This window comes from Austrofundulus limnaeus, unplaced genomic scaffold (assembly GCF_001266775.1).
Source record: "Austrofundulus limnaeus strain Quisiro unplaced genomic scaffold, Austrofundulus_limnaeus-1.0 Scaffold296, whole genome shotgun sequence".
Lineage (NCBI taxonomy): Eukaryota > Metazoa > Chordata > Actinopteri > Cyprinodontiformes > Rivulidae > Austrofundulus > Austrofundulus limnaeus.
The window spans coordinates 383,844-397,208 of NW_013952698.1; the positions used below are offsets into that span (position 1 = coordinate 383,844).

Here is a 13,365-nt window from a genome sequence, read left to right on the forward strand (position 1 = left end):
TGAACAATACAGATTTTTAAAATTTACTTTATCAACTTGTCTTCTGAAGATGCTCTGTAGTGAAGGATCAGTAGATCTGTGGTCGACTACTCCACCTAGGCTGCATTTTTGAGCACAGATCCACTGAGAAACTTGCTGTTTCAGCAACATTTAATTAAAAAACTGTACTTTTGAGGTTAAACAAATGTTCATAATTAATATAAATAAAATACAAGTTAAAAGGGGCATGGAAATTTCTCTTTTTTGTATCGAAAAATATCGAACCGTGAGACTAAAGTATCGAACCGAACCGAACCTTGAATTTCCTGTATCGTTACATACATACACACACACACAGGTTTATATCCATCATCAACTCCTACAGGTAAAACACCATCAAAACTGAAGGTGCAGCAATAGGTCAAAATGTTGGTGTCTTACAGGTACTGAGGGTTTGTGTTGGCCAGCTGAATTTTCCCTGAACTGTTCACCGACACGGCAGCCAGGATGTTCTGCTCGATGGCCATCGGCAGCACAGAGTATCCACAGTAGTCGATGTGTTCTCCTGGAACAAAGAGAGGAATCTGTTCGTATGATCAGTATTCACTATATTATCCTGATGTTTTCTCTTTTTTTCTGTACGCTGCTAGCTTACCTTTTGTCACTTAGCTCTTAGCTACCATTTTGCTACTTTTTGCTTTTAGCTAGTCTTTTGCTGCCTTTAACTTCTAGCTGTAACTTTTGCTATTTTTAGCTTCTGGCTAGACAGGTTGACTAACATTTTGATACATTTCCCTTTTAGCTACACTTTCCCTACATTTTACTTTAACTTTTTTTAAAACTCAGTTTTCCTTTTGTGTATTTCTAGCAATCTGTTAAAGGTAGCACAACTCTGTTTGCTGCATGACCGGTTTCACCTGTTCCCCCATGTTTGTCGCGTGTGTTTTCTTGAATGGTGTTTCTTAACTGCCCCCTCCCCCTTGAAGATATTTCTGTGAAAGGCGCTATGTAAATAAAACTTACTAACTTTGCATTAATGTTTTGCTACTTTTACCTTTAAGCTACCCATTATGATACTTTTGCTTGTAGCTAAGCTTTTGTTATATTAAACCTTAAGCTAATGCTTTTCTACATCATTTTGGCTAGCCTTCTGCTACTTTTAGCTTTAGCTTGATTTTAGCTACATGCAACCTTTAGCTAGCATGTTGCTAAATTTATCTTTCAGCTAGGCTTTTGCTACATTAAACTTTGAATTAATGCTTTGCGACTTTTGGTTTTCATCCACTATCTCTAAATTTGACTCTCAACTAGCTGTCATTTTAGCTTCAGGTTCTTCAAATTTTTGCTACATTTTCACATAACATGCAATTACTGTATTATAAACAAACAATTCTACTAGTTTAGCGTTTAAATTTTAGCAGCAGACGTAAAATTTCCAAATAAAATTTTGAATCAGTGTCTTTGTATTTGAAACAAAACATTGTATCCTAATATTTTACTTTAGTAGCTTTTTACAACAAACAATGATAATTCTTTATGTAGGAAAGTTTCAAAGACATGGCGCATAGCAGGACATAATAAATATATGTATGTATAAATGTACATTTCACCACAGACTAACAATTTACAAATAAAAAAATGTTAGAAATCTTATAAAACAAATCAATAAAGTAAATTACCAATTAGATTCACCCTTCCAGGTGCACATGCGTAGAATAGAGGAGATTCTCCATACTTTGTTTCAAAAGCAGTTTTCAGTTTTTTCAGCCTGTAAATAATAGAACAGAAGAAATGAAACTTTAACATTTTCTTCGCCACTTCTGTTCAATCATCACACGTTGTTGCCTCTTACCTTTCATCAGAAGTGATCGAAATCTTCGTCTTTGGTGGGTTTGTGGCCATGTCTACCTGCTCGTTAGTTGTCGTGTTTTAAACTCAAAGTTGACGCACAGTCCGGCTCCTGTCAGCTGACTGTCACACGGGAATCCCGGATACGAAAAGGCTGAACTCGGCTCAGTTAATAAAATGGAAGTTTGGATTTGTTTTCATTCATGTTTCCATCAAATGAGCTGAATCAGCTGCAGGAGTAAATACGGAAGTAAGGGAAGCGCGTGCACGAGACTTGTCCTTTACGGGCCACCGTCCCCGCACGACGTAAAGTTCAGGATGTTTTTCTGCTTTATCAAGCAGAAGTTATATAACTGTGTGTGTAAAAGTTATTGAATGTAAGATAAATTCTGGCTACTTAAAAGAAAAGTTTAGACTTTTCTTTTGTCTTTTAAAGCTTTCTCGCAGTAGTAGTGATTATTATTCAGTTCTCACGATGAAATGACAAAATTGTTCAGGTCGCAGAGATTTTGTTGTTTCTAATTATTTTAGGTAAATATTTTATACCAATGAAACAATTTCGTTCTTTAAAATCTTTAAAACATAGTACAGACGCAAAGAAAGGTTAAAAACTACATTACCCATCATGCTAAACATGCTGTTACTATGACGACGAGGGTAGCCCAGCAGTTCCGGAAGTAGCAAAAAGAGTTAAAGTATGTTTAACAATCTGATTGATAAACTGTGTTTTCAATAGATAAACATTTGTCATTGAACACAAATATATTTAGGCGATTTTAGATGCTGGTTGCCGTTAATGTTTATGATTTTTAATCTCAAAAATCCCCAGAGGTCTGGCGCTGCTAACGCGCGCGAGTTTTTAAAGTGGGCGAGTCTTACTTCGGCTAGGCTAGGCTAGCTAGCTTACCCAGAGTTAGCTTTTTATTTGACGAAGTTTACTAGTGGTCACATTAAGAATTTTGTTTAACGCAATAAGTCGTGTTAAACATTGCACTGGGAGTGAGCCTTTACGTTTTAGATAAGTATGTTTTGCGGCGTGACGATTTGTATTTTTGTAGGAACACGGGACAACATTAGATAAGTTTAGCTCCTGCTTACAGTTTGTTATCACTGCAGCATTGCTAGCATTTATTGTTTGCAGGCAGAGTTATCCTGAAGATCATGAACCACTAAACAAGGAATATTTCTGTTCTACTAATCTACACCAACCAGTAAGTTACATGTTTATTTTAGTGACCTAATCTGTTTAAATGTGTATTACTTACTACTATCAGACAAAGTGTTCAGTTTCCTTATAGTGTTCATTTTTACCAGCAGGCATGTCCATTGATTTTGACAGTGCTGCTCTTCAAACCCAGCATGATGAAGAGGAGTACGACCAGGAGGATTATGCCAGAGAACAAGAGGTGCAACACACAGATGAATTGTTTACTCTTTGAGCAGGACTGTGCAAAAGTTATAAACTACTTCTGGTTTATTTTTTTTATATTGGTTCTAAGAGCCAGATGTGAACTTGATCAACAATTCTCAAGTCTTTCTAAAAATCTGTCAAAGTTCATTTTGGAGCTTTGGCTTTTACTTATTTTCTGTGTTTTGTGCCTGACTTATGTCACAACAAAGGAAAAAGGACAAGTAGAAGATAAAAGAAGATTTAAACAAAACCACAGCAGATCTTTATTTGAAAATCAGTCTTCAGAAGAAACAAACCCATCAAAGATCTGTCACTAACTTATGATTGTGTTTTATCTAAAAAAAAAAAACATTTTTTGAAATCATCGTATTGGTGATAAAATATTATGCTATGCTTGTCAAATTGTGTAATCTAATTTTTTATAGATTCATTAAAAAAATTAAACTAATTAAGATTTTGTGACAAGCTGCCATATAAACAAAGTACTTAAATATCCAGTTTAAAACTTACTTTTTGCTGATTTGTCTGTTACATGTTAACATTTTCATCCTAAGAGTTTAAGAGCCTTTTTATACCTGGATGATTTATCAAAGTAAAGTGGCAAAAACAACAACATTTTAAAAAGTTCAGGTACTGGACTGAAAATGAGCGAAAAAACATGCATTTGTCAAAGAACAATCCTTGACAATTTCAAGAAAACCTGGAGAAATCTTCATAAAAAGTCTTTAAAAGATCACAAGGAGTCTTGGCTTGGCTGGAAATATAAAGAAACTAAATAATGACTCAACAGTCTAACACACACACACACTTGTCGTTTTGTGCATTTAGTCAGACCTTTATTATCCACAAACTTGTGTTTTAATTATCAAACCACTCAGTATTTTCTTTTACTCATATCTTTTGCTGATTGGTTTGGTTTGTATATTTACATAATGATGTTTCTTCTGTTGATATTAAATCTGTCAGGTTTTCATTTGTGGTCTAAACTCATCGTGCCGTTTGAAACAGCAGTGAAGTGTGTTGATGTTTGAACATCACAATCACAGCCAGCCTCACACTGTTAAACATCCACACACTGTTATTCACACCCACAGCCTGTTGTGTCATGAGTTTGAGCTCTTATTGGCTCAGGAGAAAGGCCTCCCTCCAGGTGCGTCATGCTGAAAGCTACTTTCTGCGTGTCGATCACTTTGCCTCTCATCACCTGAGCCCTTCTGAGCCGGGTGAAGAGTGAAGAAATGGTTGGTGAACTATTTACCTGTGTGCTTCAGATATTAGCATAATGGGACATTGAATGATTTTATTTTTATGGAACTGATCCTTTTTCTTTGTTATAGCTTATTAATTACACACCGACTGGTCAAGTGGGAAACACTTTTCACCAGTAACTGGAATGTTTCTGCTCCAGTAAACCTTGCTATATGTTTTTTGTTTCTAAACAATGGAGTTCTTTGGGAGAGAAAAGCAGCGATGCCACTGGGAGCCGACCACATGCGAGGCATGCTTTGAATGCTTCACGCAGAAGGTCACTTCAGCAGACTGGTTTGGGTCCAGTGGTGGTTATCTTTTGGCTTTGCGGCTGGAAACGAGCTGTTTGCTATGTTTTTGCTGAACGTGTGAGTGGGCTGAAATGGGTCCCTCGGTTGTGGACACGGTGGAGGATCTGAGGAATATTCAGCGGTCCTTGTGGGAAGTAAGTCCAGCAGGTTTTGCTTGTTTATTCACACATGGCTGGTTGGAAAGGAAGCCTCGTCACGTTTTTTACCGACACCAGAAGGAATTTGATGGACTTTTACTGTGAAAGAGCTGATGCGTTTTGATCCACGTTCTGTTTGTTCAGTCTTACATATATCTTCCAAAACAATAATGATTAACACAAACATCTGTGGATTTCAGAAGCATTAGCTTGAGTTTATTTGAAGTTGTTGCTGATAATTTGCTTGCTGTAAAAATTCATCAAACTAACGATTAAGTACGTGGTTAAAATGTCAGCACAGAATCATTGTGGAAATGTTTTGTTAGTTATGTATTGCCTTGTGCAAACAAATGTTGGAGTTACATATCTTTCTAATGGATAAAATTGTGATAAAACAAAAACAGTTTTTTTCAATTAATGTTTTTGTTGCTGTCAAGTCAACAAATGCTGTCCTCATTTTCTATTCAACTCTGAGTGAGTTTAATTTTTTGCTGTGTGTTATTTTACAACTTGGTTGCGCAGCAACCCTTGTGACTCATTTCCATGTGCCACTTTTCTGCAGCTGCACAAGCTGCTCACAGACCTGCCCGATGACATGCTGGAGGATAGCAGAGACTGCTCCTCCCCGGAGCTGGAGGGCTCGCCCTGCAGCAATAAAAACACTGGCAGCAGGTAGGCAGCATGTTGCTGTTGACACAGTGTTGTCTCAGATTTGACACCAGGGTGTGGTTTAGAACAGTGATTCAGAAAATAGACCCCTCTTTGGGTTGTAAAACACTACATCAGGGGGCTTGAGATGATCTCCTGAAATAAAAATAAAAAAGAAACATACCTCCTACACGCTAATTTCACTGTAATTGTCACAACAGATGAAGGTAATAAATGGATAAAAGTTGCATGATATGAGTTCAGTTATTTTTGTTGCTAATACGTCTAATTTGTTATCAGTGTTTGTGTAGTTCAGACAGCAGCAGTTGGTGTTGAAAATCTTTGCTGTTATTTGTGTACCAGATTCTGAAATACTGCTCTATAATCCAGTGGTACATATTTGCCTTCTTCTCTCAGCCCACAGTCAAAGTGGACTCAGGAGTGGTCTGATCACACCCAGCCAACTTCTCACACACAGGTAGAGTCTAACTTTGATTTCATCTTGGATCTTTGCTTCCTTTATAACAGAACATAAAATAAAACCACTGATGTTGTCTTTCTAAAGACCTATGAAGTGGACTATGGCCAAGGCTCTCATGATGAGTATCAGTATGAGGATGAAGCCACTCACATTAACGGACGCCCGAATCACCAGCTGCTCCCTCACTCCTGGACCCAGGATCAGTTTGCACAGGAACGTTGTCCGTGCCCAAGCATCGGCTCAGATAAATGTCCAGAGGTCAGCGACTCTTGCGCTGACTTTGATGCGCAGTCGTACCCTGAGAGCTTTGAAAGCCACGTGAAATGTAACGGAGAGGGAGGCCACAGGAGTGAACGGCCTCATGAGGACCACAACACCAGGTCTCATTTTCAGGTGAGTGAGGTTTACTGTTGACAGTGTTTGACAATGATTGTAAAGTTGGAATGAGGAGGACGTTTTTAATAATTTGCTTGTTTATAATTTTTCTGTGTGCTGTGTATTTTTGAGGCTATGAAATATACAAACAATCAGTCTTTAATCTTCATAGCAAACAGTATTAAGAAAATATTAATTAACTATACTGCCAAATACTTATCAGCTGCTTTGATTTTTAACATATTTACTTAAAGAATTCTGGCTTTACAGTATATGTATTTATTTACTTTATTTAATTTTTTCCCCCAGAATTTAAATTTTGGACTGGGTGATCATGGTGCAAACCAGCACAAAGTGAACTTTAACCCTCAGCACCGCGTCCTTCAGCCACAGATGTTTAACGCTCCAGCTGCTCAGATCGATGACCAGTTTGACCAACTACAAAGAGTGTTCCTCGATTCGACCCAGGGTGAGTTTTAGTACTTTTATTTTGTCCGATTCTTAATTTGTTATGACAGGGCTAGTCAACTAAATTGCTCAGAGGGGTCACAGTTACTAAAAGCCAACAGTTCAATGGCCAGACATCCAGCAGTTACTCATTACACAAATTTGATTCATGGTTTAAAATAGAATTTATATTAAAAGTTAACCAGTTTAAATGGCCCTGTGTTATGATGAAAATGCATCATAATAAACCCTGCGTTAAACAAAATCTGAAAAGAGGAGAAAAAATGTCATTTCTGTTGCACTTCACTAGTTCTCCTGACTTTACAAGGTTGTAAATATTTTGCCCATTTTTTTACATCATAAAGAGTAAATGTGTACTTTAATAATAATATAATAAAACATGTTTAGAGCACTGTTGCTTCTGCTAACTCATCATATGTAAGGCTTGCACTAAAGGACATTTAAAATGACAAACAAAGGTATAATAAAGTATAAGTTAGAAAACCTTGATATACCTAATCTTAAATGTTTTGGTTTATGATAGTTGACAACTGTCTCGTCATAGCTGTATAATAAAAGCTTTATTTGCCTCATTTTCTGGGATTTTTCTACCACAAACCTGTTAGAATTTAATAGAAGTCCCGAAGTTTGAGTTTGAAAACTAAAACCTTAAATTAAAAACAGATGATCTCTTCATATTGTCTGAATGACTGACAAATGGTTAGTATATTTATTAAAAAAAAAACTTTTCTGGGTTTTAGAAACTGCTGACAAGGAGCGAGTTGCCCAGCTGCAGATTTTAAATAAAGCTCAAAAAAGGCAAATTGAAGATTTGGAACGAAAACTGGAGGATTCCCGACGTAATTTGAGATACATTAACCATCAGTTTGCAATTGTCAAAGGTAAGTTTCACAGTTTTAAGCAGCCAAACTCAGAATTATAAGATATATTCTCCATAACTTTGCTTTTTAAACTTAGTGTTAAAGGTCAGCTTGCTTTCTGACAGCTATATTGTTCTTGCTTTATTTTCATTAAACTGTATTCTTATTTTGCCAAAACCAACAGATGAAAAAGATGGTCTCACTGTAAGTTTCAAAGAATCGAGTCGACTGATTGAAGAGGTGAAGGAACGAGAGGCTCAAATGCAAAACAAGCTTAAAGCAGCGGAGCAGCAAGTACAGCTCCTCAGAGAGAGAGACCAGGAGGTAAAAGATACACTCCTGTTGCTCTGAGGCACATTCTTCTTTCCTTCATCTCTCCGTTTTCTCTCCATCTATCTCCATGTTCTCTCCAACTGCATCCATGTATCTTCCTGGCAGCTGCATCTCTAACATCTTTCTACCAACATACTCACTGTCCCTCCTCTGGACGTGTCCGAACCGTCTCAGTCTGGTCTCTAACTCTGACCCGCAGTCATTCAGCCTGCGCTGTTGAACTGTGTTTGCAGAACATGAAGAAACAACGAGTGGCGGACGCTGCAGTGGACAGCATGAAGCAGCAGATGTTGGAGCTCTGTCGCTCCGACACGCTGTCCAGGGCGCGGGAGCAGCACGACAGAGACCTCGCCGTCACCAAGGAGCAGCACAACGCCGCGCTGCTGGCCTTACAGCAGAAGCTCGACTCCACCTCCCAGGCTTTAAACGAGCAGGTGCGTGTGGCGTTCGTAAAACGTCTCAACGAGCGGCTCAGAGCGTGTTTCTCCTGAAATCAGACCGACGTCACCTGCAGAGCTCGTCAGCACTCGTGGTTTTTGTTTTGCTTGGCTGGTTTCAGACGGACGTTGGTCAGAAGCTGAGAGATCAAGTGAAGCTGCTGGAAAATCAGAGAGAAGCAGAGCAGCTGGAGAGAGCAAACGTAATCAACTCCCTGAGCCAGCGCCTGGAGGAGAGTCAGCGTCAGTGTGCCAAGCTGCTGCAGACCAGTGAGTGAAGGGCTCTGCGTTGGTATTTAACTGGTGTTTTTCATGTGCAGTGCTTGTGTCGCTGCTGCAGCTCTTTAAGAATACTTTAATGTCGGAGTTTAAAGATCTATAAAGTGATTGAAATTAGTATCTGATTTAATAATTTGGTTTTGTTTTTAGATGGTAGGTACTTTATTGTTATTATTATTTAATTATCCTTAATTGAACCAGGCAAGTCTCAATGAGATCACAGATTTCTTTTGCAAGGGAGACGTGGGCCTGAAGGCAATCCAACATGCCGGTTTGTTGTTTTTTGACTCAGTGGTTTTAGTTTTAATAATATTTATCACAACATTTTTTGGATTTGTAATATGTTATATTATAATGCTCAAGAATCTAATAAGCAGCTTTTTTATATTTGATGTTTTTACTTAAAATGATCCAAATTTCAACATTTTATCAAAAGACTTTGAGACAGTTTATGTAGGATTTAGTTTCCACTGTTTTTAAGAAAAATGTAGCCTTTTATTTTCCAATTTCATATAAATGTATTACAAACCCTAATTTTGATTGTTTAAAACCACATAAAATCATATTTTATGTGAAGTTTTGTGTGATTATATTCAGCATGTTTGTGTTTCTGAAAATGCTTCCCCAGCAGTAAAAGGCCGGTGAAGTTTAATAAATGCCAGACAAGTGCATGAGTTTAACACGAGGCGAGCTCCAAATGTTTTTCTGCACATCTGAACTTTGCTCGCTTCCAAATGAGTTTAATCTGCAGGGATTTTCTCTTTAATGTCTTCAGACTCTGTGCAGGAGATGAGCCAAATGCAGATCAGACTACAACAAGCTCAGTCAGCCAAGGCACTGAGTGAAAACACCAACCAAGTCTTACAGGTTTGCTTTCTTATAAAACGGTTTCAAATCATCTGAGTTAAAGGCTGTAAGAAGATGACCTGTCTGTTTTTATCTGTCAGGAGGATTTAGCAGATCTGAAGGAGCAGATCACTCTGTATGAAGCTGCCGTGAAGCACGGCGTCATTTCTTTGGAGCTGAGCAACGAGCCGGAGCACCATCTGTCTGAGTCCTGCATGGATCTGGGCTTGAAGACGGCTAACAGGAAGAACGGCACATTTCACAGGTACATCTTAATCACCGCGACGTCGCCGTGTTTCTGGGTTTGTGGTCTGGTGCGGACTGAACATATTTTCGTCGCCGTCAGCACCGCTCTGGCTCACCTGCTGGACTCCAAGCTGCCCAAAGACGAGGCCTTGAGGCTCCTGCAGGCGGAGCTGCAGCGCTGCCTCGGCTGCTTGAAGGGGAAGCGACAGAAGATCAGTCGACTGCAGGAGGATCTCCAGCGCTGTCAGGCTCGAGTCAGTGAGCTGCAGGCCCAGTTAGACGAAGCAAAGCTCAACGCTTCAGTAAGAGCGCCTCCTGGTGGCTGTTTGAGACAATTCATTTACTACTTTGTTCATTAAATAGAAATGAACAAAAACAGATTAACAGCTGGATAATTCTGGTCCATTCTTTGATTAGGAAAAAAGCATTTTCTCCGTGTGTCCACAGGTCAAAGAAGCGAGTCAGGTGAGACATCTGGACATGACCGGAGACTCTCGCAAAGAACTGCTGAGTCTGCAGGAAGACAAGCAAAACCTGCTGGAACAAGTGGAGGTCGACTGTAGTTTTATTGTTTATTAATATTCCATTACTTTTTTATTATTCTTGAAAAAATAACTAGACTGTTATTTATTTATTTTTTTTAGCTGTTGGAAAAGAAGACCAAGGAGCTGCAGCAGAGTGAGGAGAAGCTGAAGTCCACCAACACCGAGCTGTGCACCAAGATGAGGGAGATGATCCAGGAGCTGGACCAGGAGAAACAAGAAGCTGCAGAGCGGTGCGGCTCAGAAAACACTCCCAGCTTACATTCAGACGTTTCTGCACTTGTGTTTTTGTTTTAACGGGCATTTGCGTGTCCCTCAAGAGCTGAGCGGATCCATCAGCAGTTCAGGGATGACGTGGTGAACCGGGCCAGAGCAGAACTCCTGCAGGAGCACAGTGTTCGGGTTGAACAGCTGACTGCTCAGCACCAGCAGGAGATGCAACAGTTAGAGTAAGTTTGGTTGAACGTCGTGCTGACGTGAAACTCTTTTGTGCTTCGTTCACTTCTTATTTCCTTGCTTTGCAGAACTCAGCTGGCAGAAGTCAACGATAAGATGTTGGCCGTGCAGGAGTGTTACATTTCTGTTTGCAAGGAGAAGAGCTCGCTCGAGGAAACCATTCAGAGGCGAGAGAAAGGCGAGGCTTTGCTGAAAGAGGAGAGTGATGCAGCTGCAGAGGAGCTGAGGCGGGAACTTAGAGCAGCCTGGTCCAAAGAGACGGAGTCTGAAATCCAGCGGCAGGTGGACTCTCATGTGGCTTCAGCTGAGGCTAAATGGAAAAATGAACTGCAGAAGGTCTGACTCTGAACACGTTAAAAGCTTATTTTACTCAGGTTTTAAACTAAACTTTGTTGTTGTTTTCATTTTTCAGAGAGAGAAGACGTGGGTCCAGAAGTTGGAGGAGGCTACGAGAGAGAGAAACAGAGAGACTGCTGAGGTGACCTGTCAGACAGATGAGTCTGAGCTCAGCACTCTGACCGTTTCTGCTGAGGAGCTGGAGTCCCGGCTCAGAGCTCAGAAACAGCAGCTGCAGCTGGACGCTGACGAAGTGCAACGGAAAGCTGTGGAGGAGGCTAGAAAACGCCTCCAGAGAGAGTTGGAGGAGAAACATTTGGAGGACATGGCCAAGCAGGTCACTGAGGCTTTATGTTCCTTCTAAATAACAAACAAGCTCCAGTTTTTAATGTCTAGAGGTTGTGAGTCACTCATACACACTGCTGTAATGTCCAGGTCGTTTTTATCATCATACACTTTCACAGATACAACAGTTTTATTCAAAAAGGTTGTTTTTTATGGTGTTTCAGGTTGAAGGAGCTGTAACTCGGGCCTATAACAGCTGGATTGAGAATCTGTCATCATTACCAGAATTCCAAGCCTCACTCAAAACTGAGAAGGAGAAATGGGAAAAGCTACAAGAAGAAATTACAAACCAAAAAGTAGATCGAAATCTTTACAAATGTAAAGACGTACACAACCTTCTTTTCTCTCTTTGACTATAAACTGTTAAATCGTTTCAGGTGTCCCAGGCCCTGAGGGAGGCAGAGGAGCAGCGGAGCAGAAACCAACAGGAGGACCAGAGTTCTGGAGCCGGGAGGGTGGAGGAGCTCCAGCAGGAGCTGGCAGCACTGAAGCTCCATCTGGAGCAAGCGTCCAGAGAGCAGGCCGCCCTGCTGAGAGCCGAGCTGGCCGCGGCCCGAGCGGCGTGGAGCCGAGACAAACGGCAGGAGGTGTCCGTCATCGAGCAGACCTACCAGAGCAGGCTGCAGCAGGCCGTGCAGAGAGCCAGAGAGGACGCCGAGCTCCAGAGGAAGGAGCTGCTCCTGCAGACCGAGGCCAAGCTGCAGCAGGCCGCAAGGGCGCGAGAGGAGGAGTGGGGGCGTCAGCGTGCAGAAGCAGAGCTGACTCAGCGGCGGCAGATCAGAGACGAGTTCATCGCAGAGCTTCAGGCCGGACTGACCGAGGTCCGAGCCCAACTCCTCGGACAAGAGACTGAAAACCAGCGCAGACCCAGCGGCTCTATAAGTCACATCCTCCAAACATGCTGTGGAGACCTGGTGGACAGAGCCGTCTCTGAGGCCAGGAGGGAGTGGGACAAAGTGAGCTGCTGTTGTAAAATCATCCACTGCATAAACAGCAAATTAGAGATTTAACTTTTTTTGTGACGTGTTTTTGTCTTGATTTGATTCTCCCTCCCACAGACGAGTGAGGAGAAGTGGAGTCGTGTCTTAAAAGAAGCACAGGAGCAACACCTGAGCGAGCTCAACAAAATGCAGAGTATGTCACATTTTTATTCTCACACATCAGTTCCAGCAGAGCCGTTCTTACTTAGCGTGATCGTTTGATACTTCAGGCTGTTCGTGTCAGAGGAGGGACGAGCCTCGCTGCAGGAGGGAGTGCACGGAGACGTTAAGTAAACTGCAGAAGAAGAACCAGGAGCTGCAGAGGCACTTAGAGAAGGCCTGCCGTCAGCTTCAGCACAGCGTCCGAGAGCACAAAGCTGCCGTGCAGCGTCTTAAAGGTACTTTTCTTTACTACACCATCAATACAGCGTTCAGTGACATCCACTCAGCTGACTCTGGATCTGTTCACTCTGAACAGACGAGCACGAGAGCAGCATACAGAAGGTGAAGGCTGAACATCTGCAGCAGCTGCTGGAAGTGGAGAAAGCCAAAGAATCCTCAGGGTTTGTCTGCGTGAACTAAAAGTTTGGGGATTTTGTTGCTGTGCAGTTGTGTAGTTCAAGATTAAAAGCAGCACAGAGCTGGAAAATAATGTTTATTTTTACATACGGAAGGTCTGAACAACAAAACCTGCAGCAAGGCCTCGAGGAGATGAAGCAGCAGTACCTGATGACTGTGGAAAAGATCAGAGGTGGGTGTATCACACACACACACACACACACACACACACACACACACA

At 41.1% G+C, this 13,365-nt stretch overlaps 2 protein-coding genes across 7 annotated transcripts in view; one reads left to right on the forward strand and one right to left on the reverse strand.

Moving 5' to 3' along the window:
* galk2 (galactokinase 2) overlaps window positions 1-2,124 on the reverse strand; it is a gene marked incomplete in the record, with an annotated part of 6,390 nt that extends 4,266 nt beyond the window's left edge. The window contains 3 exon segments of the mRNA XM_014021525.1: window positions 421-544; window positions 1,659-1,747; window positions 1,832-2,124. Coding sequence (XP_013876979.1) covers window positions 421-544; window positions 1,659-1,747; window positions 1,832-1,881 — 263 coding nt within the window.
* Window positions 2,125-2,527: 403 nt separating this feature from the next.
* The window catches only part of cep152 (centrosomal protein 152), a 15,622-nt gene continuing 4,784 nt past the window's right edge, over window positions 2,528-13,365 (forward strand). The window contains exons 1-24 of one of the 6 annotated variants that reach the window (XM_014021519.1): window positions 2,528-3,038; window positions 3,142-3,233; window positions 5,497-5,606; window positions 6,000-6,060; window positions 6,148-6,456; window positions 6,748-6,907; window positions 7,647-7,787; window positions 7,951-8,090; window positions 8,333-8,533; window positions 8,659-8,806; window positions 9,591-9,682; window positions 9,763-9,926; window positions 10,008-10,209; window positions 10,355-10,459; window positions 10,552-10,682; window positions 10,770-10,898; window positions 10,974-11,241; window positions 11,318-11,578; window positions 11,751-11,882; window positions 11,964-12,542; window positions 12,645-12,720; window positions 12,797-12,964; window positions 13,045-13,129; window positions 13,238-13,317. In XM_014021519.1, the coding sequence (XP_013876973.1) occupies window positions 3,147-3,233; window positions 5,497-5,606; window positions 6,000-6,060; window positions 6,148-6,456; window positions 6,748-6,907; window positions 7,647-7,787; window positions 7,951-8,090; window positions 8,333-8,533; window positions 8,659-8,806; window positions 9,591-9,682; window positions 9,763-9,926; window positions 10,008-10,209; window positions 10,355-10,459; window positions 10,552-10,682; window positions 10,770-10,898; window positions 10,974-11,241; window positions 11,318-11,578; window positions 11,751-11,882; window positions 11,964-12,542; window positions 12,645-12,720; window positions 12,797-12,964; window positions 13,045-13,129; window positions 13,238-13,317 (3,829 nt within the window). In that variant the 5' untranslated portion in view covers window positions 2,528-3,038; window positions 3,142-3,146. Of the gene's footprint in view, window positions 3,039-3,141; window positions 3,234-3,774; window positions 4,932-5,496; window positions 5,607-5,999; window positions 6,061-6,147; window positions 6,457-6,747; window positions 6,908-7,646; window positions 7,788-7,950; window positions 8,091-8,332; window positions 8,534-8,658; window positions 8,807-9,590; window positions 9,683-9,762; window positions 9,927-10,007; window positions 10,210-10,354; window positions 10,460-10,551; window positions 10,683-10,769; window positions 10,899-10,973; window positions 11,242-11,317; window positions 11,579-11,750; window positions 11,883-11,963; window positions 12,543-12,644; window positions 12,721-12,796; window positions 12,965-13,044; window positions 13,130-13,237; window positions 13,318-13,365 lie in introns of those variants that run through there. The other 5 variants (XM_014021518.1, XM_014021520.1, XM_014021522.1 and 2 more) reach the window with 5 other exon arrangements.